General features: G+C 40.2%; 1 protein-coding gene across 1 annotated transcript in view; it reads right to left on the bottom strand.

Moving 5' to 3' along the window:
* Positions 1 to 369: 369 nt before the first annotated feature.
* gdap2 (ganglioside induced differentiation associated protein 2) overlaps positions 370 to 26134 on the bottom strand; it is a 40057-nt gene continuing 14292 nt past the window's right edge. The window contains exons 8-14 of the mRNA XM_008304557.1: positions 24322 to 24472; positions 22975 to 23051; positions 21639 to 21715; positions 21200 to 21339; positions 9962 to 10016; positions 9124 to 9267; positions 370 to 2395 (exon numbers count right to left, since the gene is read on the bottom strand). Coding sequence (XP_008302779.1) covers positions 2354 to 2395; positions 9124 to 9267; positions 9962 to 10016; positions 21200 to 21339; positions 21639 to 21715; positions 22975 to 23051; positions 24322 to 24472 — 686 coding nt within the window. The 3' untranslated portion in view covers positions 370 to 2353. The remainder of the gene's footprint in view (positions 2396 to 9123; positions 9268 to 9961; positions 10017 to 21199; positions 21340 to 21638; positions 21716 to 22974; positions 23052 to 24321; positions 24473 to 26134) is intronic.

Here is a 26134-nt window from a genome sequence, read left to right as displayed (position 1 = left end):
ACATATTCTAACCTTTCACATGCCCAGAATCATCCACAACCCGCTAAACTGTTGGCAATAAGAATTTTCTACCACGTCTACCTGTAGAGACACGAAGAAAAGCAGTGAGCAGCTATAAGAGGGATAATTTTGGACATTTGGTATTTTTAGTAAAAAAACAAAAACCCTGAAATCAGTAAAATTCATCATCAGCATCCTGTTGAAATAAAAATTCACTTTAAATCCAAACTTGGAGCTTAACTGTAGGTGGAGTTGAACTAAAGGTGCATTACGCACATAAGAGTATGATGTCAAAATAAATTTCTACAGCACAGCCAAGTCTTTTCTAAAATCCAAACTTTAAAGCAAGGAAACAGAAACACGTCAACAGAGGATTTAACATTTTAATCAGATTGTAAAAAAAAACACCAAAAAAACGAAATGAAACTTAACGGTACAAGAAACGTGAACATTAACGAAGTCACTGGTTGGTTCTGGTTGAACCAACCTGCATCCATCACTTTCAAATTATTTATATATTTATATATTTATATATATATATGTGTGTGTGTGTGTGTGTGTGTGTGTGTGTGTTTAAAAAACCCAACAACGATTATATACATTTTCGAGAAGATTTGGCTCATTTACATACATTCTGAGATAATCACAGTTCCAACAATAATAAAGTTCATGCCGAAGACTTCAGTGACCCGAAGCACCAGGTTTCCTCAAACGCTCCATTTCTTTCTTTCTTTCTTTTGTTTTTACATTTATGACACTTTTAAGTCGCCATTTTTTTGTAAAAGCAACAAACTTCTTGGAATAATCTCACCACCTTTTACTCAGACGAAGAAAAAAAAAACAGACTAATGTCGTTTCCTTTGCAGGCTGATTGTTGGTCGGCGCTGGAGGAACCTCGAACCCTGTCTGATAGTGTCGGATGTGCTGAGTTGTTAGTGAAGAACGGCTACGAGGGTTTAAAACTAAAACCGGAGGGTGAAACCAGCAGTCAAACGTTTACTGTGATAGTGTTTGTTCTCGGGGCACCAGACAGACGGAGCTGCTGCACAAAGACGCTCGAAGCTTTCAGACAATCGCAGGAATGTTTTTGGGGTTTATTTCGGTGCATTTGATTCGCTCCGAGTTACATCAAACTGGTGAAAGTAAAGCAGCAGTGCAAACAAAACAAAAAGGGCAACGTGAGGAAAAACAAAAAGCCCAGCTCCATTGAAAGGAAGGAAAGAAACGTTGGTAGTTTTACTGTTATTCGTGATGTAATCGTCAGAGCAGCTTCAACTTGTGCAGCAGGAAGACGTTTTTAGATTAGTTTCTGATGTTTATCAATAAAGTTTCAAGAAATCGAGAAAAAAGCTGATCACAAGTTGCAAAAAAAGATTTAAAAATGAGGGAAAAAGCAGCTAATCGTCACACGTGAGCAGCTGGAAACGTTGAACGTTCGGCATCTTCTGCTTAAACTCAGATGTTTGAAGTTGATCCTTGCAGGTTAAATGTGTGTTGATGATGTGTTTGGTGGAGACGCTTTGTCAACACCTATTCTCAGCGCATCAACTTTTTTACAGCTTACAGCGATAAATGCTTTGATTTTTCAGATGAGAAGATCCCCCTCTGATATCCGTGTGTTTAAATACGAAGCCACAGCTGCTGGAAATTAAAGAAGATCCACTTACAAACACATGTGAACCTCTCGCCTGCTTCCAGCTCTGTTGCTAAGCTAAGCTAACCCGGCTGTAGCTTCACATTTACACACCAGCGACAGAGATCTTCTCATCTGAACTTACTCACCAAATCACTCAGCAGAAAACCCCGTGATGTGAAGTTAATGCTATGGTATGTAGCGAGCTACTCTGTCAAAGACAAGCCCACAGAAGTTAGTGTTTCTCTTGTGGCGTTGTGAGAACGCAGACGCTGTTATTACGACCTACCAGGTGGGAATTTCCAACTTCCGGGTGACCGAAACCAATCGTTAGTCTTCGCTTCGGAGCCTCCGCCGCCCGCTGTGGTGAGGAAACCCAGACGGACGTCATCCTCCCCGTCTCGCTCCAGCATTCGTAAAAGTCTGACCCACATTCGGAGACGGTACACGCTGGGAAACACTCCGCATTTAGGGACGCTCGAGGAAACTCTAAGTGTAAGGCGTAATCCAGAAACCAGATCCACAAATAGTTCGTGGCGACAGGGAAAGACCGCTCAGTTCTAAACGTGGCCCCGCGACTCTTAATTTGGTCCTTTTTTTTAATTTCATTTTTTTTGGCAGAGACGGAACAAAAGGAGAGTTTCCCTCGTTGTGGTTCAGAGCTTTAAAGTGGGAGGTCGAGAGTTCAGGCCACAATGTGAGGTCCACAGATGGTTGATGTCACAGACTGGAGGCCTCCGACGGATGGTAGGGTCCATTCACCTGAGAGGGACGAGAAGGACAGTTACACATCATTGGTACACCTTCAGGAAGATGATCGAGGCTGATAGTCTTCATTTTTCCAGATATCAGTAAAGCTATTTTTATTAGAGATCGACTGATATGTTATTTTTTTAAAGGTTGATGCCAATTATTAGTGATCAAGAAACGTTGACAACCAATATTTGGAATAGATATATAATAAATGTGATGTTTTAACAGCATGTGACAGCAGAGAACCTGTCATTCATAATTGGAGTTCTTCATTAATGAAGGTGACTAGAACTTAATATGTAAAACAGAAACAGTAAAGATAAAATCCGGATGATCTCCTCTGTTTATGTGACTGAGATTGATCAGTTTGTCCTCTGCAGTTCAGCTCTATTTTCTAGATCTTTCACAGTTTTATCACTTTTATTGCCACTGAGGTCCAGATCTAAATATTAATTCTTGTTTTCCAGACTCTGTTTCAGGTTAATCTGTGGCTGCCTTCTAGCTTAGCCGCTAGCTGTTAGCATAGCCACTGTTAGAGGAGCTAACTTCCTGGTTTGTGTTTCCTGTTCAGTTTTTTACAGTCTCTGCTTGAGAGACCTTTCTGAGACCACAGAGAGACGATCTGAAGTAGCGGATTTGATTTATCAATAACCGTGAAAAATGCCAAACATCGGTTACGATAATCTGCAAATAACCAGTCTATCCCTTATGTTTTATTAACTTACAACAAATGTAATACTTTTGCCCTGATGCAGCTTCCTGTCTTTGTGGTCTCAGGAAATGGCCCGCCCACAGCTCCATCTGATTGGTTACACGTCACAAGTAACAGCCAATCACAGAGAGCCATTGTTTACACGGAGGGACTGACGAGCAGATTTGTAGAACAGAGCAGCTCTGGTGAATTAGCGAAGCTATGTTTCGAATGTGAGGTAGAAAGTACTGCAGGAATAGTTTTAAAAAAAACAAAACAGCAGCGCTATTTTACAGAAGCAAGTCCAGTTTCCCTGTTATACTGAAAATGCTTGAAAAATTCACTTGTTTCTACAGCGGGAGCTTTTTATCAATGTCAGGAATGTGGCTAACGCTATCTGGAGCACCGTAACAGCTTTCTAAAGTCAAATCAACTTCAACAGTCTGTCTGAACCGACGGACGTGTCTCTCTAGCAGAGACACAAGAAGTACAAACATCTCCACAAATCAGGACATTAGCTCCTCTCACAGTGGCTAAGGCTACGCTACCGGCTAGCAGCTAAGTTAGGAGGCAGCTGATATCATCACTTCTACTGCTATTGTGCATATTCAGTCATAGTAATCCTTGTTAGTGAAGTAACCCAGTATGCGCATCGGTTTAAAGTATCGCTTATCGGCCTTTTTTCATCAACAACTATCTTGTTATTGTTGTGGAGCTGAAAAAAAAACAAACAAAAAACAAACACCACATCAGCCAATCTCTATATGTTATGCTACAAATTTAAAACTGCATCACCAAGCAACAGACTAGATGTGTCAATACCAAAATATCGTGATCCTCGGACCACATGTCCAATAACACAAGGTTGCATGAAGAGTAATGAGTCCACTCTGAGACCAACTGGTGTGACAAATGTCTTATTACAGTTTTATAAATAGTTTCCTCAAGTTTGGTCAAACTCCAACAAGACATTTCTTCAACACACGTGACAGAAATGGACAAACAAATTCACTTTTGTACCTCAGATTACATTTTATCCATCACAAGTGACCGAAGAGAAACAGTTCTTGTGCATCAATTTCCTTTTAAAAACTGCAGCATCATGCCAGCGACGAGCGAATTCCCTCCAGACAAACAGTGTTATGTAATAAAGTCATTATTCAACGAACAAAGCAGCAGGTGGGTTTGTTTCGCTGTGTTTTCTTTTTGTTTTTAAGGAAACAATATCCTAAAGGGTTTGTACGGTCGGCTCGGAGGCCTTCTGTAAGGCGAAACTGATGTCTGGTTTTATCCTTTCAATTCCCTTTCTAGGAGAGCTTCAATTATCCGTAATTTAAGCTCGCCGGTAATTCTCTCACGCCGCCCAGTTAAATGCAGCCGGCTGCTACTTAACGTGCAGTTTCACCAAGCAGAGGAGCTTTTAACTGTAACAAGGGAGTCAATCGGACTCTTGGATGCAGCGGAGGTTGTGACGTGAAGATGGACTTTATGTACAAGTTGAGCAGTTATGGAATGACGCTCTACTTTTAGCTCTATTTTTGGTCTCCACCAGCTCTTCCTCCTTCTAGCTAACTGCTAACAAAGACTATGCTGTCCTGAGCAGGCAGCGTACGGTACATTTTTAGAGCTTTTTTACTATAAAAAAACACCACGAAAGCTGTGAAAATGAAACAAAACAGTAAACCTGTGGGCTCAAAGGCAAAAAAAAATATATAACTCACCGTAAAACACTTTAAAGTTGAAGGAAGCTGCACATTTTGTTTTTTTCTCAGCAAATTCATCAATACATGATTTGTTTTGTGTCGCTCGCAGCCACTTTGAGCTAGTGTCTGATGTTTGTACTGTACGAGGTTCTGACTGTACAAAAGCACATCCAAGGCCTTGACAGAGTTTCATCTTATGCCACAATCAATCAGGCCACACTTCAGCACATAAAAAAACAATTTTTCTGGACTCCATCTACAGTGAAATCCAGTCTAAACTGTTTCTTGGTAGCAGCAGCTCACAGGTGTCAATGCGAATGTTATTGCCAAGTCCTGCTGGCGGGCTGCAGCGCTGACGAGAAGAAATGCACTGTACTCCAGCCCTAGAGGAGGCCAGCCCATTGTGTTCACATACTGACTGTTAAATTCCCTGTAAAAAGGCTGAGGCTGACCTAAAAATACGTTCCTTATGAGTAAGCCAAGCCCGGGAGAACGCCAATACACAGCCAGAGGGAGGGCAGCATCTCAACTAGTGACTCCTGAAATGAGTAGAAGCAGCCTCTCGCTACAGCAGCCACACATGAGGATTCATGTTTGGTACTAATGTACAAATAAAATACTGAGAAGCTGCATTTTTCTGCTCCAGCACCAATTACAATACATGACCAGTGGATTCAGTGAAGCTTAAAGTCTGCACTCGAACCTCGATTTATTTGGAATCCAAAAAAACATGCCAAGAAATGAGAAAAAGCCTTCCAGCCCTTCTTCTGGTGATTCTACCTTCTGCTAATTTCACTAATGATGAATTGTGACGCATATATATGTACAAACAGTGGCATGCTGAAGTCAACATGTCTATGAAGTGAGCAGAAGATGAACAGCGTATTCCTGTCACTTTGTACATTTTCAGATAACTTCTACCAAGGTCTCAGAGTATACCTACCTCGGTGGGGCTCCGACTAAATCGCTGCCATTGTTAGAAAAACGTAAAAGCTTTATAAATACTCGGCAAACCTCTTCCCAACAACCAGCAGCTTTGGCCTCTTTGAAACAGTTGCTATGAAGATGAAAATAACGGATGTCCTCAAAGCAGGAGAAAGCTATAAAAAGAAAGAAACCGTAGGTCGCTGTTTTCTTTTAATGTCGTTATGAAACGGCAGTTAACGGCAACGGTTGGGGTCAAGCCGAGGTTTGGAAGACCAAGAAAGCTTTCAGAGAGAACTGTCTGTTAGAAAGGCTTGTTCTGGTGGTTCGCTGCTCCAGTCTGTTGATACACCTGAACTGATAAAACCTTCAAGGAAGAGTCACCACAGGATCACAGGGTACTCAACACAAAAGTCAGCATCAGATGTTTGCAAAGGAACATTTAAACCAGTCTGATGCATTTTTTTGAAAGAAATCCTGTTTTGGCAGCAGTGAGCAAAGGTGTGTTTGGAAGAAATGGTTGCAGAACTTCATGGGAAAAAACCCCCACACCTCTTCTGTTAACCTCTTCAGCTTTGGGGTTGTGTTGCAGCGAGTGGCATGAGGAAGAATGGGTCCAGTTAGATACTAGCAACTTCTGGATCATAGTATTAGAGAGGGGATTCTACAACAGTCTAATGATCCTTAAACACCACCTCAAAATCCACGTGGAGAGGCTTTGGCCCTCACAGTCCCCCGACATAAACACCATCAAACATCTCGAGAAGGACTTCAAAAGAACAGAGCGTGGAAGTCAGTCCAAGAAACCTGCGATGGGCAGAAATCCCCCAACGCAGACGTAAAACACTCTGAGCAGGTTGAAAGAAAAAGCATTTACCAGCTGAGATAGTCACCAAAGTGGGTGTTCTGTAGTTCTAAATAAAGTTTTGCTTCACGGCCTTTTCCGTTTTGGCCCAAACTTCTGCATGTGACTGTATTCAGCGACTCCTTAGCAACCAAAGGCTAAACCACTTGCAATGTAATCCTTCACATTTTTTGTGTTAAACTAGAAGATTACGGGACTTGGAACCAAAGCGTCTACAAAATATTACTCACTAATGCGTCTGACTCTAACAAACTATCATGTAAAACGTGTATCCTTCAGCTTAGTTTGACCAACAAAGACATGTAGACATTATCTCATATCGCCGCATGAAGTACGTCAAAAGATAAAATATCCTAACTCACTCTAAAAGCTGCAAAATGGATCCAATGTGTACATCTGCACATTAGTTTGGCCACATGCAGCCTTAAAATGCTGATAAATCTGATTCATTTCAAATAATCTCTGCAACAAATCAGAGACGCTAGCCTTTCTTTGCTAGTTACAACTCCTTCTGAACTGTCCTCGGTATCCAAATCAAGCTCCTCCGTTGACATCTCCACTGAAGAACATTAAAGCAGGTGAGTGGGTGAGCTAACGTTTACCTCCAGATCCTCATCCAGAATCCAGCGTTCAACAAAGGAAAGAGTTACGTGTTTGTCAGCCGACACAAACTACAGATCACCACAAAGCCAAGGCAGTCGGATCACGAGGAATCAGACGCATCATCGGAGGAACGAAGCGTGGAAAGACTTCTGGTCCTTTCAGTGCTTGAGAAGATTCTTTAAAGCTGCAGTGTTCATTTTTTGAAGTTAAAACAGGTTAAAGGGGATAATTTTTCTAAAATTCCAGCTGTTTTCTCGACATCGGTTCAACATCTTGGAAAAGGAATCCATAGCTTATGGTATAGAGTATACTTTAACACCTGCGGGACCTATTTTATGCTACTTTCATCTGGCTGAACCCAATTTACACAGTCTGGATGACTTGGTGCAGCACTGACACTAAACCTGGACGAGTATCACAGGAGAACGTAAGCGGTGTACATGACAGGCCAATTATATCATTAGAGAAAAACACACGATGAGATATTTCCGTTCATACGGTGTTTGAAAGGTTCAGAACATTACCAGATGCAGCTTTAACTATCCTGTTTCACTAAAATACGCAAAGACGATTTATCTGACATTGAAGATACATCGAGCTGCAGGAATGTTAAGAGGCAGAGGAACTGAAAAAGCTTCGCGGTAACGTGGACTCCAAATTTTGAGCATTTTAGCAATTACTTTTTTAAATTAATGCAAGTGGTTTCCAAGGATATTCTTTCAGATGCCGACAACATCTGTGTGCAGATTTGTGAGTTTAGTTTCCAGTGACTCCTAAAACTCACAATTTTCTGTGATGGAATCATTGCAACACGTGTCTTTGTCACAAAACTAATCCTGCACTTTGGTTCTGTCATAGATTTATCAAAGGTCTATGACAGAACCTCTTGGGTCAAAAATATACATACAGCTATGATAGTATTTGTGTTTTGGCCAGGTCCATCTCAGTTAGGTTCTTCTGGTTCCGTTCACCAGCTTCTGGTCCATCTCTGACTCCTCTGGACAGAATCGCTGCAGTTCAACTAAACTCGTCGTCTTTCTGACTCAGACTTGTTTCTTCATCAGTCCACAGGTTCTGGATGGTTCCAGTCAGGACTTTGGGGAGACCAGTCTAGAACCTTCATTCCAGCCTGATGGAACCATTTCTTCACCACTTTGATGTGTGTTTGGGCTCATTGTCTGATTGGAACATCCACCTGTGTCCAAGATCAACCTTCTGCTGATGGTTTGAGGTTTTCCTGAACAACCTGGAGGTGATCCTCTTTCTTCATTGGTCTACTGACTTTGTGTAAAGCTCCAGGTCCACTGGCAGCAGAACAGAACCAGAGCATGATGCTGCCACCTCCATGCTTGATGGTAGGTTTGGTGTTCTTGGGGTTAAAGGCCTCACCTTCTCTCCTCCAGACATGTTTCTGCTCAGTGTTTGTTCCATCTGACCAGAACTTTCCTCCAGAAGGCCTTTTCTTTGTCCCTGTGATCAGCAGCACTTCATACTTAAAAACAATTGTTTGCACAGTTGACTTTGGGATCTGTAGCTGCTACGGTTACGTTCCTGACGTGTTCAAGTCAATGATTTGCTCTTTAGGACCTTCAGACTCTAATGAGTGGATTAAAGAGGCCCTATTTTAATTGGCTCAGAGGAGTCAGCAGCTGTAGTCAATTGTACTCACTCACGAGACGTTGAGAGGCCACGACACTGAGGAAAGTTAAATTGACACAGCTTACTACGTCACCGAAACTGATAATTTGGTTTCGACCCAAAAAGTTGTATCATCTTTCCAGAAGACCTTTAAAAAAAATCTATGAAAGAACCAAAATGCATGAATGTTCCTTTTGTGAGTTTCAGTGATTCCATCAAAGACAATTCAGAATCACTGGAAACTATCATGATATACGTGGTCTTTGTAAACTTTTGCTCACAACTTTGTGAATCTCTTATGAATCCTACTTACTCGTGCGTCGTACTCCAGCACGAACGGAGGGATGTCGATCTGCTCCGGCTTGATGCAGGTGAAGAGCTGCTGCAGGTTGTCCAGGTAGCGAACTTTGTCCTTCAAGCCGGAAACGCTGAAGGTGGTGAAGAACCACGTCGAAACCTGCATTGAAAAATAAAGAAATAGGGAGGGGGGCATAAAGAAAGGAACACTTCATCAGCTGTAGATTGACCTTGCGTTATCGAGATATCAATCTTGCCATAACCTACAAAGAGCAAACTGATCACAGCGTTCCGGAGAAACAACGAGATTAACTCTAATGAAACTTTAATGATCAAAACGGAGAGTTTGGCAAACGGTGCTGTGGTTCTGGTAAACAGTAAAGAAACTGATATAAACCAGAAAGCACTCAAGGAGAGCTTTTCTTTGCCAGCAGGGAAATATTTATAAATTTTGAATTTGCATCTGGATCCAGATTAAGCAGCTAAACACACAGTTTGATGGTTCTTGGATAACACTCATTTGAAGACTGTTGGGGCTTTGTGCGGGGACGAAATCACTCAAAATTTAAAGTGTCACACTCCCAATCGCTGAGCTATTAAAACAATATCGCTGCCGCAGGAGGCAACTTTTTTGCAAGACTGAGTGCGTTTGTGCCTTTTTAATTAGCGCAATGCATCAAGAGTCGTGGCAGGTTACGTGTAGCGAGACGCAATTAGCAAAGTGTTGAATGGAAGTTTTGCAATTACAATTACTGCTCACGACCAGAGAAACACACACCGTGCAACCGTCGAACACCGTGAGCTCCGCTGACACTGAACAGCGATTTAAAACCAAAGAGAAACCCGACTCTTACCTTGGAGCGAAACGTTGGATGGACAAAGTAGAAAGCCTTCAAGTTCTTCTTAAATCTAAAACACAAAACAGAGGAAGAAGAATACTTTTCAGCGAGGTTATGACTCATTATTTCTGAAATACCAACACAGAGGAAAACTTGTGTAAAGAGAGAGAAAAAAAATAAAAGGATCAATTGTGTGAAAGTCGCTGCAGTTGTGTTTCCAAAGATGCAAGTTTACAAACAAAGAAAAAAAAAAAAAAACCCGACACAACTTCAGAGATGATCAGCTGCTTAATCAGCTCGGAAACTTACAGCGAACCCACCGAAACATCCTCCTACAGCTCCTCATGCAGGAAAATTTAATTAGCCACCTAAATTTAAAGCCTGTATTAGATGCACACTCAACTGTTAGCATGTGTGCATACTTTTTTTTTTTTTTTAGATTATGCTAATTCTGAGGTTCTTATGTTCATTCCGAGCCGAACAAAAACATCAACAACATGAAATATCACATCATGTGTACAGAGATGTTCTGACATTGTGCCAACAAATCCAAGGAAAAGCCAGAAATCATCGATTAATTGAAGTATTCAATGTGAATCTGTGCTTGAAAATCTCATTCGAGCTCAGTCGTTGTCTAGAAAAACACATCAGTGCTGCTCCAGTTACGTCACTGCAGTAAACATCTCGGCCACGATGACGATTTTAAATTCTACCTTTATAGAGCTTTAAAGAAGTGCGTCTCCAGTAGGAAGAGGCCTCTCTGTAGTCGGAAAGAACAAAAAAATAAAATAAAATACAAGCTGGAGCGTTCTTTGGTTTTTGAACAACAACAGTCTCATCCATTAAAGGACTGAAACAGGTCCATTAACTTCGCTCGAGAGTGAACAAGCCGACCTTTAAAAAAAAAAACACCGAGCCATGAAAACGTCGTAGATCATTAAGAGAGATTATTGATGACAAATTCACGGCTCTGCTGGGGGGAAGTTTGAGACACCTCCGGGAGAGATTTGGCATTAAAACTTATTTGGGACATAAAGGAGCGACGGCCTTAACGAGGATAACAGGATGAACTGAATCCTTGTGAACCTCACAGGGAGAAATATCAAATATCCACTTTTCATCTCTTCTATATATTATTAAACACAACTTCTGGATTTAAAGCAACTTAACAAGTCAGCGGATCCTGTTGTCCAACCTACTGATGATTAATGACGGAGTGTTTTTAACCACACCAACGCCGAGTCTCAGAAAAGTTCATCCAAAGTTTCACAACAACTATCGGACGGATTGTCACAAAGATCGGAGAAGACGGAACGAAAGAGGTTTGGAGACGAACCCCGACTTTTCCTGCGATGATTTTCTCCTGATGCAAACTTGACAAACACACAAGATGTCTCAGTTCTGAAGTGGCCGCAACTAACGATTGATTTCCTCAATTAATTAATTAGTTTTTTGTTCTATAAAATGGTAAAAAAAAAGTCGATCGGTGTTTCCTAAATGTTCTGTTTTGTCCTCCACACAAAGAAATGCAGTTTACCGTCATAGAGGAGCAAAGAAACAAGAAAATGTTCATATTTAAGAAGCTGAAATCACCTTTTTTTCCCCCCTTAAAAAATTAATTAATCAATGCAGCTTTAAGTGGTTCCCTAATATTCTGAAATTCGTGGCTATTTGAGTTCTCCACATGTTTGTCTTATACTCTACTTGGTTATTTCTTAAGTTTGAACCCCAAAACCAGCAGGCAGGTTCAAAAGACATGCCGTCTTCATAAAAATCTGCAAAATTACACCATTTATCAGCTACAAACCGGATTTTGAACCTTGAGCTGCTCATCTGGGACGCGTTGCTCAGTCAAGACACAAATCTGAGTCTAAAAATTCAAAAATTAACCAAAAATAAATTGTTCGTTCAAACCGGATTCTGTAAAAAAATAAAAAAATTCGGCACTTTTCTGCGTAACTGTGACGCCTTTATGACTCCGTTCTGATCAACAGTCACGCGACAAAAATCTAAAGAGTTTTTACATTTTAACATGGAGCAGAAGAAAAATAAACAATTCAGTTTATTCTTTTTTTCTGTAAAACTGATAATCAAGAAAAATTTCAGCTTTTCTTCCCCTTTTTTTAATGATTTATGGCAATTTAAAATCTCAAGTTTGAGTTCTCACTACTTCTTGCCGTAGCTGTGTAGTTATTACTTGTGAAAAATTAGCCAAAAGCGAGTAAAATAAAATTCAAGTCACCTTATTTCCCCAGGACTGGTGAACAAAAGTGGGTTATCGCCAGACTTTGTACGTTTTTGTACAATATAATAATAATAATAAACTTTATTTGTATAGCACCTTTAAGAACAGACTTCACAAAGTGCTTTTACTAATAATAAAGAAACACAACACACACAGAGACAAGGCAACACAGGAAAACAATACGTGTCTAAAAAGTGCAGGCAAAGACTCAAAATATTAAAATACACACAATAAAAATGGAAAACAAACCAGGCTGGGTCACTATTGGAAGGTGTATTATAATAAAACTATTAAAACTGATCAAAAAGACGACATCACAGAGGGGAATGAAGATAAAAGCTGAAGATAAAAGTAGATAAAGAAGGAGAAAAGAAAGTAGGACGGCGGGCAGTACTGATAGAAGAAAAAAAAGGGAAACGAAACTGGTGAAAATCTAAAAGAGAGCATCACTCAAAAGCGAGTCTATTGAAGTGGCTTTTAAGAAGTGATTTAAAAGACGACACTGAATCTGCGAGCTTTATTTTCCTCCGTGCATGACAACAGGTCATCACAGACAAGTGTTGTTTTTCCTTCTATCATCATTTCTGACTTTATAACTGAGTCATTCAGCACTGAAGTCATTTCTGAGTTCTCTCTGCTTTCATGGGTGAGGTTGGGGGAAAAAATAAAAAGAAGCAGAAATAGCTAAAATTGATCATTAACATCTTTAAAAACAACACGTGTGGCCACGTTTAGTTTCACAGCCAGAAGCTCTAATAAGTATGTTTGAGCTTAACTGTAGGTGGCAAAGGAAGCTGTGAATTCTCAGCAGTAGTGACGCGTTCATACTATTAATAAGCGGGGCATTCACGGGGTTATATTTGTGTCGTACTTCTTCACGGTTGTTCTGTTTCCACAGAGGTGCAGGACTGTATGCTGCATTGAAAAATGGGCGAGCAGAGACAAAAAGCAGGAAACGCCCAGAAACTGCCCGAAGTTCTGCAGCTGTCATCAGACCAAACGCTGGTCTCTGCTGCTGCACTGATCAGAGCTAATCAGAGGTCTAGTGTCCGGCCGACTGCAGGAGGAAACTAACGTTAGTCACTCGTCTCCATGATGTCATCGCCGAAGCTCATTAGCGGAGGTCGACTGCTAAATGCAGAGCTTCACCTTCAGGGTTTTGTTTTTTGCATGTAGCCCTCGTTTGTCTTTCCCAGCACCCAGCAGGAGGACACGAAGCTGTCTGGCACAGATCGGTGAACTCGGAGCTGGAGGTGGCGACCCTCATCCCAACCCCTTCACCCTCGGCTGCAAACCGCCCCGCTGGAGGTCACGCTCCGATGAAGCGACGAAACCACATCGCTGGCGAACGGCACAGATGCAGCTCTGAAGCAAAACTAAACCGGTGATTCCCCAAACTGCTGGAGCCAATCTCTCTGCTGCTCTGTTTTGTTTTTTTTGGTTTTTGATGCGACAGTGGAAACGTGGAAAATGAGAATCACGGCGACACAAACAAACCTGCGTTCATAAAACTCATCCCTAAACACACATCAGCAGTTTATCGTCACATTTCGAGTGTTGAGAAAACGTTTGCTTTTATTCCAAAAACAAAACTTTATCTGTAAATCAGTTTATGTTACATCAAGGTTTAGTTTAATTTAAAAAAGCCACTAACAGACTCACGACCTGCCTTTGTCGTCAGGTTTCTGGTTGATTTAATGGATTTTATTTTTCTATTTATTACTCTTCTTACGGCCAATTTCATTCATTGATGTCTCTATTATTTACACATTTTAGAATATTTAATGTGTTGGTGTTTTTTTATTGCTTTCTTATTCTGTGTTTGCAGCAGTGAGAGGTCACAGTTATTGACAAGAACTGTGACAATATGTTTTACTCTTTTCATATATTAAATAAAAACTCATCTAAAAGGTTCAAAACAAACGACTGGACAGACAAACTAATCAATGTTTTCATGCAAAGTGTTTTCAGTGAGCTGTGAAAAAACAAAACAAAATAAAACATAATTTTTCAGGATGAGAACTATGACAATATGTTTTTTTTTATTTCTTTTTATAAACTATATCAACGCTCTCTGACTTTAGGTTTAATTAAAAAGCAGCTGCCAGAGTCCTGTTTATTCAGTCTTTTGAGTATTTAATTGATTTTATTCATTTATTACTCTTCGTAACGATAAATTTATTAATTGATTTCTCTATTTTCCACTTATTTACATATTTCTAGTCAACGAATCGTTCATCACTGAATTTTTTTGTTATTATTTTCTCATTCTGCGTAAATAAAGCGAGGGATTGTTTGTCTTATTTTATTGCATTTTTATTCCTTTTATCTATAAAGCACTTTGTGTTGCATTTGATCTGTGTGAAAAATGTTCAATAAATGCTGTCTGATTGATGGATACTATTAAAAATATAGATTTAAATTAAAGACAGACTGCTGGACATAAACAGTTGAGTGTTTTCAGTGAGCTGTCGAATCACACAAGTTTCCTCCAAAGTTTATCTCGTCTTTAAATGATTTATCGGTTCGATCTGTTGTGCTGCTGTTCATTAGGAAGCTGCTTATATTCAACAACGTAGCGCATCAGGAAGTGATGTTATCGTGCAATTTTTAAAAAGTGAACAAACTACAAATATGCAAACAGCAGCTGACGCTTATTAAAAGATGAGCTAACGCTGAAATAACACCGCTAATGCAACTGGGGATGTCATTTTCAGTCAATATTAGAAGGAATGAGTCAGTTTGAAGGATTAATGGCGGAGCTCAATCTAAAATAACGTTTAAATGACTGTGCTAATGTTTTCCAACCATTTAGAGTTTCTTTCTCGAGCTAATCTCAGAAAGTAAACAAGACTTAAAGTGAACACGTGACTGAATTAGCTGCTGCTCTTCAGTACATGTAGCTGGAGCGATGCTACAGCTAATGCTAATGCTAGCTGAGCGGGACAAACAGATCGGTTCAGAGTTCAGCAATTAAACATTAAGCTGTTTTCTCAAAGTGCTTATAAAATGCTACAGAGCTTAAAAAGCACCAAAATGACACTAAAATTGTAACCGACAAAAACTAGACCCAAAACGTTTTCAGTTTTTGTTGACAAAAACTAATAAAAATCAAACGACTAGAAATAAAAATACAGATTTCTTCTCGAGTTAATCTCAGACAGCAAACAGGACTTAAAGTGAACACGTGGGCGAATTATTTGCTGAATTAGCTGCTGCTCTTCAGTACATGTAGCTGGGGTGATGCTACTGCTAATGCTAAAACTAGCTAAGCAGAAAATTCAACTAATAAAAATCAAGCAACTAGAAATCGACCTAAAAATACACTTTTCTTCTTGTCTCAGACAGCAAACAAGACTTTAAGTGAATGTAGCTGGAGTAGTGTTAATGCTAATGCTAATGCTAGCTGAGCAGGACAAACAGATCAGTTCAGGGTTTGGCAACCAAACACAAAAAGTGCAGTCTCACAGTGCTTATAAAATGCTACAGAGCTTAAAAACAACAAAAAGACACTAAATTACCCCATACCAAAAAAACGTTTGGACTTAAAGTCAACACGTGACTGAATGAGCTGCTGCTCCTCAGTACATGTAGCTAGGGTGATGCTAATGCTAATGCTAGGTGATCAGTTTAGCAACCAAAAACAGTCTCAAAGTGCTTTTAAAACGCTACAGAGCTTAAAACAATAAAATGACGCTAAATTGTCCCAGACTAAAAAAAAACGTTTGGACTTAAAGTCAACATGTGACTGAATAAGCTGCTGCTCTTCAGTACATGTAGTTGGGGTGACGCTAATGCTAATGCTAATGCTAGGTGATCAGCTTAGCAACCAAAAAACAGTCTCAAAGTGCTTTTAAAATGCTACAGAAGCTAAAAACTACACTGAAATGTTTGTGGTTTTTGTCGACGAACACTCGAGTATAAACATCACATGAGAAGAAACCCAACTAAAAATAAAGGGAGAACTAAACAATGACGTGGTTTTTCTGCAACGTTTGTCCGGCAATGAACCCAAAAGGGATAAAAATAAGGCTCATCGACCTCGCAAACTCATCTGTCTCCTGCACAAAGCAATCAACAAATCCCCGCTTAGCCAGACAGCTTTGGAAACTTCTGTGTTCATGTTTGGCCTCGCTCGGCTTATTAGCTTATTTGGAGCCAAAAGGCATCTGCAGCCAGTTCGATGGGTTGAAGCGACTAAATGTGGCGGGTCAGGGTTCTGGAAAGCAGCAAGAAGCGAAACTGAGGAAAAACCTGCTTCAAAATTAGTCCCACATCCTGACAGAAGAGCCGTGGCATGAACAGAAACCGTTAGTGAGGAACATTTGCAGATGAAAGTTGTTTTTTGTTTTAACGTTACACTCCCTAAACATGATGTAAAACACATGAAGCGCGTCCTTGCAGAGCAGAAAAAGGAGGTTTGATTTTATATAACCATCCACTGGAATCACCGAAACACCGCTGAGGCTAAATACCTGCTCAATGACGAGTCTTACGCAACTAAATGCAAAGTTTTAGCGGAGGTCAAAGCCGCTGCTCGGTCCAAGCTGAGGGTTTTTGTGGAACCTTAAATAACCTTGACATTTCAAGGTATCCGGCGCTACGACCTGAGCTCTGTGATGAATCAGCATCAGTGGACTCAAACGTTCAGTTATGGTTTATGACTGAACGGGGTTTTCCTGCTCCGACAAAAGAGGAACCTGAATGACTGTGCTTTCATTCATGCTCGACGACCGCATCAATGGGACTCTTCTTAATCCTCCACCGAAACGTGGCACAAACTACCGTGACGCGGTTACGCTCGGCTTTGTGGTTTGTGAGGTGCAGATTTATGGTTCATCTCAATTCATTTTAACCAAACGTCCCGAAAATCCGCACAAGAAGCCGTGAACTCATCTCCTGTGAACGGGTTCTTCGGTCGGAGTTGGAGGGACGTCGTTAAAATAGATCCAGTCAAAGCTCAAATGACGTTAAGTTATAAGGACACATTTATAATTTGACGTTCTTGCAAATGTCCAGGATTTCTAACTCTGCAAAACTGAGAATATGTAAGAAAAAGGTGGACAGAAACGCACTTATTGCTTCATTACCTCCAGGCTTTAGTCGTATTAACTCCAGGATGTAGCACAGATTGGTAAATAAGGTTACAAATAACTCGCAGCTGCTTAGTTTTTTCCCCCAATTTAGGGAATCCAAACAAGTTGATTATCAGAGTTTGATTCTTTTGCTTGTTTGTTGTTTTGTTCTCCAACTATAATAAGCTACCAGCAGGAGTCAAGCCTCCAAGTCTGCAGGTTAAAGAGAGAATGAATCATCTATTCTTGTTTGAACTTCTTATAAACACGTTGCTGTGTTTGATGGGAATTTATTCTGCAACATAAAGGCTACACAGAAATTTCTCGACAGAAAAACGCCATGACAGATGTGCTGAATGACCGGTTCACAGGGAACCACGAGGCCGAAAGGTGCACGATGACTGCGTGGAGTTTCCCAGCGACACAGGAAGCAGCTCGGTTGTGGTTATGACGAGACACAAAGCGATACGAACTGGAAAGGTTTAACAAACCCACACAGTTTCTAAGATTTTCCTTGAGCAGCTTCACAATGAAGTCATCTAATTCCAGTTGCATTATTAAACCTGCAGATTATTACGATTACAGTCAGTGAAACGCAAAAAAAAAACATAACAGTTCATCACACCCGTTCAGCCGAGAGAATCGGTCGGTGACGCGAAAAATGCATAAATATGTTTCTATGTTTGGACAAGTTGTCACACTACAGGAGAGACATTTTAAGCTCTCTCCACTTCTACCAACAGCTACTGCTTTATATCGCAGTGAAAAATGGGCCCACAGTGAGTAATAATGTGCACCAAAAAGCCCAGGATTTGTTTGTGGTTAAATGTTTTGAACTAAAAACTGTAAAAAAGTATTGCGAAATGTATGTTTGGCATTGCAACGGGAACCTACGTGCACTCAGCAGGTGATGCAGGAAATGCTTGTTTTAATGTTTGGTCCTGATCTGATGCCAAGTCTGAACACAATAACCTTAATTTCACCTTGATTTGGCCCAAAACTAAAGTGATCAGACCTAAATGCACTTCTTGGGTATCATGATTAAATATATGAGGCTTAAAGTTTAACAGCTCTAAGCTCAGGCTGCACTGAGCGGCTAAGTGATTAATCACTTTCTACCACCAGCGCTTGTCTCTTGCAGTAACACTACTTTTTTACCATCATCAATGCTTATATTCTTTATAGCGCTCCCTGTTTGTCTAATAACGCTTCTTAGAAAAATGCTCTACATGTTGATTCCAGGTCGAATTATTTACTTATTTTCTTACATTTATATAAAACAGATAACCAAGAAACAAACTAAACTTACTTTTTTTTTTTTTCATTTCTACCAATGGTTGTGCAGTTTCTGCTTTATATTGGAGTGAAAAATGAGCCCACAGTGAGTAAAAATGTGCAAAAAACAACATAATTGCTTGGGCTTTACAGGGATAAATGCTTGAATGAAAAAAAAAAAAATCTCTATCGAATCTAAAAACTGACTGAATGGCAAAATAAATATAACTGGCATGATTAATAATTTCCTAGCAGCATTCCTTTCTGTGCAAATGTGCAAAAAACACCAAGAAATCAGAGTCTGATGAAGGAAAACCTGACTTAGCCAATTAAAGTTGGTATCTTCGATTGAGGTTTAGGTTTTGTTGAGCCCGCTAACACAAAGAAAGTCGGGCTTTGTCAAATTTGCTTCATAGTGGAGCCCTCAGGTAAGGTAGAATACAACATTTCCAGGCAAAATATTGTGCAGATTCTGCTTTATATTGGAGTGAAAAATGAGCTGACAGTGAGTAAAAACGTGCAAAAAGCACCGAGTAATTGGGGTTTAGAGAGTTAAATGCTTGAATCAAAAAAAATCTCTGTCGAGTCTAAACTCAACTGACCGACTGAGAAGTAAAATTAGCATCACAACTGGCACGATTAATCGTTTTCTACCGACGTTCCTTTTCTGTGCAAATGTGCAAAAAACAGTCTGATGAAGAAAATATGAAAGCTGCTATTGTTTAGGTTTTGTTGAGCTGGCTAACACAAGTCTGGCTTTGTTGAACCTGCTTCACGTGCAGCCCTCAGATAACTGAAAGTGAATGGATTCCAGACTGTTTGAAGCTGAAGAATGAAGGACTGTAAACACGAGTACTAACCCACATTTCTGTTCCAAACGAAGAGTATTCTGACCTAAACTTGACCTCCTCTTACAGTTAAACTGCATTAGGGCAGGTCCAAATGATGCATGCATGCAACAAGGCATCACAAACATCACTTCAGAGCCGTGCGTCGACCCTGCGCGAACTCCACAAACAAACTCTGCTTCATATTTAGGGGATGTGGCTCCCATTAGGCTTTGATGAAAACATTCATTAGCGGCGAACCTCGCAGCACACTACAAAGAGCCGAGATGCTCTGGCAGGCTGGTATTGATACAGCGCCTGATTCTGCGTGTGCATTTGATGTGACAATCCCGTTTATGTGATGACAAACATCTTAAAAACAACAACAGAACCACTGACTCAGGTCCAGGTCTGGCTTCTGGGCTGCATCTGTTGGGTGTTTCTTTGAGTGTAAACATGTAAGCACTATTCTACAACTCTCAAGAACAGGACAGTCTGTCAGTATCTTGATCTTTTTTAATGCTGAAATGCTTCGTTATACGCTCAGAACAACGGCCTGCTTTCAGAGCTTTAAAACCCTCAGTCACAGCCAATACATCACCCCGCCAGTTCGCTCCAAGTTTGGGTTTCCTGGTCCAAATATGGCCGCCAGATTTCCAAAAATCCACAGCGAAACAAAAGCCAAAAAAAAAAAAGCCCAAACGCTGCAACCTCGCTGTGGAGTCACACTGCAGCATAAACGAGGTATCTGGGAGGTCAGCAGAGGGTCAGACTTTGCATTAAGGTCATCGTGTTTGACACTCATCACAGTCTCCGGTTGCGCTTTTGCATTTTATTAAGCTCCTACAAGTGGCCACACTTACGCAAGAAGAGCATTCAGGTTTCAAGGAGCTGTCAGACCTTTGCAGATTGAGGAATTTTGTGTCAGTTCCTAAAAGAGAAAAACCCACTTTCTTTGCTTCTCGGGTCCTTCTGAGTATTTAAAGCGACAGCAGAGTTGCATAAGTTGCGTTAATTCTTCTGCAAACCCAGAACAAATAGTTCGAGGTGAGGCTACAGACTTCTCTTTGTGAGGAATGAGACCAAAATGAGTCAAAGTCTAGTCCAACTGGGTTTGATTTCAGAGTAAATATAAATAACACACATTAACCCTCTGAAAACCAGGCACACTATGATTTAAAAAATAAAACAAATAAAAACATTTCACCAATTTTCAGAGCCATGTAAAAACAAAAAGAACTGGATTGAAACATGAAGTAATAGTCAGTAAAAAAAAAAAAATAAAAAATCAAATTTAAGCTTAAAATCGCTTCGTTCTACACGCCTCGTTTAAATACACTCCAAAAATAAATATTTCGGTAAATAACAAAAAATTCTGTCTCTCCTCTGAAGTTTTCAGTTGAACGGCAGCAAATAGGAGGCAAGTATGTAAAAAAATAAAAATAAAAATGTATGTTGCAAAATATCTCTAATGTGTAGAGTTTTTTTTTGTTTTTTTTTCCAGAATTGATGACATTGATCGGAACTTGGAAAAATATTCTATATATAGAAGTCTTTTGGCAAAATAGATAATAAAGAAACTCAACGTACATTTTTGAGTTCTCTCTATTTCTTGTGGACTTTGTGCTTTGTATTGCAGTGAAAAATCAGCCAACAGTCAGTAAAAATGCACAAAAAACACCCAGAAATTGAGTGTAAACGCTGTAAACAACAACAAAAAAAAAACAAAACGTAAAAATGTCAAAATCCAAGCACCAAGCGTTGCACACGCGCGTATGAAATACAACATTTCCCAGCATGCACTGCCAGGAGCGTGAAGCGTCGGACTCACTTGGCGTCCACGATGTCGTAGAGGTTCTTGAGGAAGTCGGAGTCCAGGTGGTTGTGTTCTCCGGTCAGCGTGTGGAAATAAACCATGACGTACTCCTTCACCGTGATGTGGTCCATCACGTGGATGAAGTACAGCAGCGCCTGCAAACACAGACACAGTAACACAGATTACGGTTTATTGAAGTATTTTACATGGTGACACAGGATTCAGGTACATTCTTATCAAATGTATTAACTACTTCAAAATAAATATTTGACTCTGAAGACATTCAAACTGTGAACAGACGAATGCGACTTGAAATGAAACCAGATTGGTACGGTTTGCAGAGCGTGAACACGGATTTTGAAAAGACAAACACAGACGCTCTGAACCTGCCGGTAGCTGCTGCAAACATTCAGCCACTAAACCAGACGGTGCTTTCTTTTTTTGCTGCGTTTACCTTTTCGATGTCGATGAGCGTCACCGGGATGTTTCGTCCGACCACGACCATCACCGTCCTGCCGCACATGTCCACGCCTGCAGATGCAAAAAGTTTGACACGGACCCAACAAAGATATAAAAAAAACCCTGGAAACTCCACAACAGAGTAAAAAGGTCCACTTTTGTATGATTTTAATATGTTGTCTTTAGATTGGAGACTTTTCTTGATTCCCAGCATCTAAAAAGTGATGATTTGCAACTTTTTTTGTGCATTTTTGTGTCTTTACAAACTGAATGTCTTCGAGGTTTTGGAGAAAATAAGAAGTCTTTTACGTGTTACTTTAAGGCTCTGACATTTTGTAGATTAAATAATGAACAATTGATTTATTGCAAAAATAATCATCAGGATATTAGATGAACAAAAGTAAAATTTGTGTGACATTTATAATAACTCAGCTGAAAGTTATCTGAAAAAAATTGCAAGTTGCCTGCATCTGCAACGATATCATATATTTAACTTAATCCATCCTCTGACACACATTCCAGTTTCTATGATAAATAAATGATTTAAATGTTTTTTTTAAGCAAAGACGCCGAACATTCTCTGTTTTTGTGGTTCTCGAATGTCACAGTTTGTTGCTTTTCTTTATTTAATGTGATTTTAAATTGATGTTTTCTGTATATTTTTAGTTTTTTGGACTATTTATGAGCCGAATTAAGTGATTTATGATGCAACCAGCGACTATTTTCATGGTTAAAATATCTATTAATTGCTAAAAACAAATAATAAACTATTCAGGATAGAGCACAGTTAGCCAACGGATCAGATTAGTTTTTAAATTTAGCTTTAAGCTAAGCAATAAAGACCATAAAGATGCTCGTTGTGTACTCGTGTACTACTTTTGTGTTGAGTTTCCCCCAGTTTTACACTCTGTACTGTATTTATTACTTCTGGAATTAAAAGATAAATGATAATTTTGCAAACACAGATGCTCAAAATGATTAAAAAGAAAATCTGGGTGGTCTTTAGTTTGAGAAAGGACGCTGAACAGAGCATTTAAATCTGACAACTTATTGGACCCTCAGCTGGACGACAACGCTGCCTCCTGCTGGTGGAGATGTAAAATTACACCTCACAACTCAGAAAGGAGATGATACATTTAATTTACCAGTTGTTGTTTTTTCTTTTTTTAATCCTACAAACAAAGGCTGGGGAAGTAAATGACTGCACACAACCGACCACACTCACCTCTGCATACGCCCTTTGTGTTTCGTTTCACATTTGCAGAAATGAGACCGAAACCTACAATAATCTAAGTAATGAGTCACCTCCCTCGTTTAGCACAAACACCCACCAGTTTGATATAAGGCCTTCAGGGCAGCAATGTCTGACAGATCTTCTGCTCTCGCTCGACACAACCAGCGACTGTAGCTGCAGGAGGGAAAGAGAAACAGCTTTGATTTATGCCTCGTACATTAAACACACACCAGATAACACAGAGCGGACACACAGCTGAAATACTGCTACTCTACAGAAACTTCACTGGGAGGTAAAACGTTAAGGCAGGAGGGACATTTGTGAGTTAATAATTGATGCAGACGAGCTCTAAATAATCTCTGTTGTGACTTGCAGGGATGCACAGTTCCTCCTGCAGTAAATTAATCGCTGTTAGCTGTAAATATGAGCTTATACGTGCTGCAAGAAACACCACATTGCAAACTCTGACGTTACACCAGTGCTTTTTTTTTGTTTTTAAGTCTTTCATCCTTTCAATTGAGTTTTCAATACTTTTTATAGCAGAGAAAGAAATATTTAAATCAATAGAAGTTGTTAATGCCGCATCAAAAAAAATACACAGCTGCAGGTAAAAAAATTGTACTAGCAGGTAAAAGTATAGAAATATTAGCCAAAAAAAAGTTCTTAACCGTCTAAACCTCAAAACCAGCCATTGTGTTTGAAAGACATCTGAGGAAAAAAAAACACTAAACTTTTAAATTATACTATTTATCAGAGACAGAAGCTGCTAAAACAGAAAAATCTGTAACTTCTGGTTCAAAATTAACCAAATCTAAGCTTAAAATCATGATATTTAATCAAATACGTAGAATTTTCACTGTCGCATTTCAAAATTCACCAACAATAAAACACATTCTGTATAAAAATCGACACTCTTATTAACCAAGAAGCTATTCGTGAATCTGACCACAGAACTTTCCTCCAGAAGGACTTTTATGTGTCCGTGTGATCAGCAGCAAATTTACAGTCCAATTTTAAGATGCCATATCTGGAGAAAGGACCTCTTCTTTGCATTGCATCACTCATGGTGATGTCAAACACACCTGACTGTGGAAACTGACAGCAGTCTTCTTGGTAACTAAACACTTTTGTCCACGACTGTACGAGGAAGCTCTGAAATAATCCAAGAATATACAATACAAGAAGAGAAGAAAGCACTGGGATGAAGAACCTGAAGGATCAGAGTAATTGATGTTGTCTGTGGGAGCTGGATTAGCAGAGGGAAGAATGTAAACAACGACCAGGATGGCTGGTTAAAACTCCCCGGTTACGTCATATGGAGGTCGCTCCACGGCTAACAGTTCAACACGTTGTCCCTTAATGGTAAATGACATGCTATTATTACATAAAAGTGTGTGTTTAAGCCGTACGCGCCGGTTACGTTAGAGTTTGGTTGGATTCTTACTTTCTCTGATGCTGTTTCTGCATGGCTGCCTCCGACATCTGGCCCTGTAGGATCAGTTTCCTCTGTTTGTCCACGTCGCCCTCCATCCGAGCGAAGGCGTGAGTCCCCACTTGACCCAGATCCAGGTCCAGGTTCTCCTCTTCGCAGTCATCTAGACAAACACGTAGTGAGTTTTTATTTACTTGAAATTCACATTCCTAGCTTTAATGGATTCGGGAGTTGCTGTAAAGTTGGATTGGGCACGTTCACTCCTGCAGTTTGAGACTCAAAATCAGTAAAACATGTAGAGCCTGGCTTCATCTCTCATGTCATTTTTCTCCCACAATATTTATTACATGCTTATATTTATCAAATTGCTAATCGTATTACTAATTTGCAGCGACGTCCTTGCTTGTTTATTTTATCACACACTTCTGAATTTATCTGCAAGCATGTCAGGCTCAGGTTTATTTTTGCTTGTTTCTCTGTGACCACATGCATGTCCACGCATTTTATCAACATCCAAGGCCACGTCTGTCTGTCAGTGTGTATACATCAGCCTGTTGTCATTGGGTTTCTCTTGCAGGCCGCCTGCTTGCTTGCTTTGGATCAACACCCCGAAGCCACATCTCGCTGCTTTGAAGCGTCACGCCAGCAGACATCACGCTGGAGGTCAGCGGAGGCGACTGGCTCAACATGGAAACCGCAAACACTAACACATGGGCTGGTGTTACTTTTACGATCCTCTTCGCCCCCAAAACCTAACATTTAGCAAAAGCTTAGGTTAGGTAAACTCCAGAGGTCATAGAAAATACAGTTTCTACGGCGAGTTTAAGGTCTCGAAACGCCTTTTTGTTCTGCTTTGTCTTATTTCTATGCAACACAGTCAGCTACAGTACCGTCTCTGGAATGTTAAGCCTTTCTCAGTTGCTTTAAAACTACAGTAGAAATGATCCCCTTTACATAAACACTGAACTTTATCAGGTACACATGTTCAACTGCTTGTTAACACAAATATCTACATGGCAGCAACCCAGTGCATCTAGGCATGTAGACTTGTGGGTCAAGACGACCTGCTCAAGACCAAATTCAGCTTCATAAATGAGGAAGAAATGTGATTTAAGTGACTTTGAACATTTGTACATAGTTTGCTCTATTTCAGACACTGCTGAGCTGCTGGGATTTTCCAGTACAACCATCTCCAGGGTTTACAGAGAATGACGTCAAATGACCAGACGAGATGATAGAAAGACAACAGCAACTCAAGCAACCAGCCAAGGTCTCCACAAGAACATCTCTGAACATACAACATGTCGAACCTTGAAGCAGATACAGGAGCAGAAGAAGAACACAATCCTGTCATCTAACAACAGGAAACTCAGGCTACAGTTGGCTCAGGTTCACCAAAATTGGAAAAACGCTGTCTGGTCTAAAGAGTCCCGACATTCAGATGGTCAGAATTTGGCGTAAACATCCGAAATCATGGATGCATCCTGCCCTGTATCAACGGTTCAGGCTGCTGGTGGTGTAATGGTGTTTTGGCTCCTTAGTACTAACTGATCTAAACACCACAGCCTCCCTGAGCATTGTTGCCGACCACGTTCATCCCTTTATGACCACAGTGGAGCACCTTCTTCATCTCAAACATGACGATGAGTTCACTGTATTCCAACGACCTCTACAGCTACCGGACGGCTGTAGCACGAAGCCAGATCAGAGGGCTAGCGACGTTTGTTGAGCTTAAAGTCAGAGTTTTCAGTGTCACGAAGGTGGCTCTCTTTTTAACTGCTAGATCTCCATGGTGACTGATGCTGTGGAGCTAGATCTCCATGGT

The sequence above is a fragment of the Stegastes partitus genome, unplaced genomic scaffold, assembly GCF_000690725.1.
Source record: "Stegastes partitus isolate 25-593 unplaced genomic scaffold, Stegastes_partitus-1.0.2 Scaffold2253, whole genome shotgun sequence".
Lineage (NCBI taxonomy): Eukaryota > Metazoa > Chordata > Actinopteri > Pomacentridae > Stegastes > Stegastes partitus.
The sequence above is the reverse complement of the archived record's forward strand: the minus strand, read 5'-3'. Positions and strand labels throughout refer to the sequence as shown.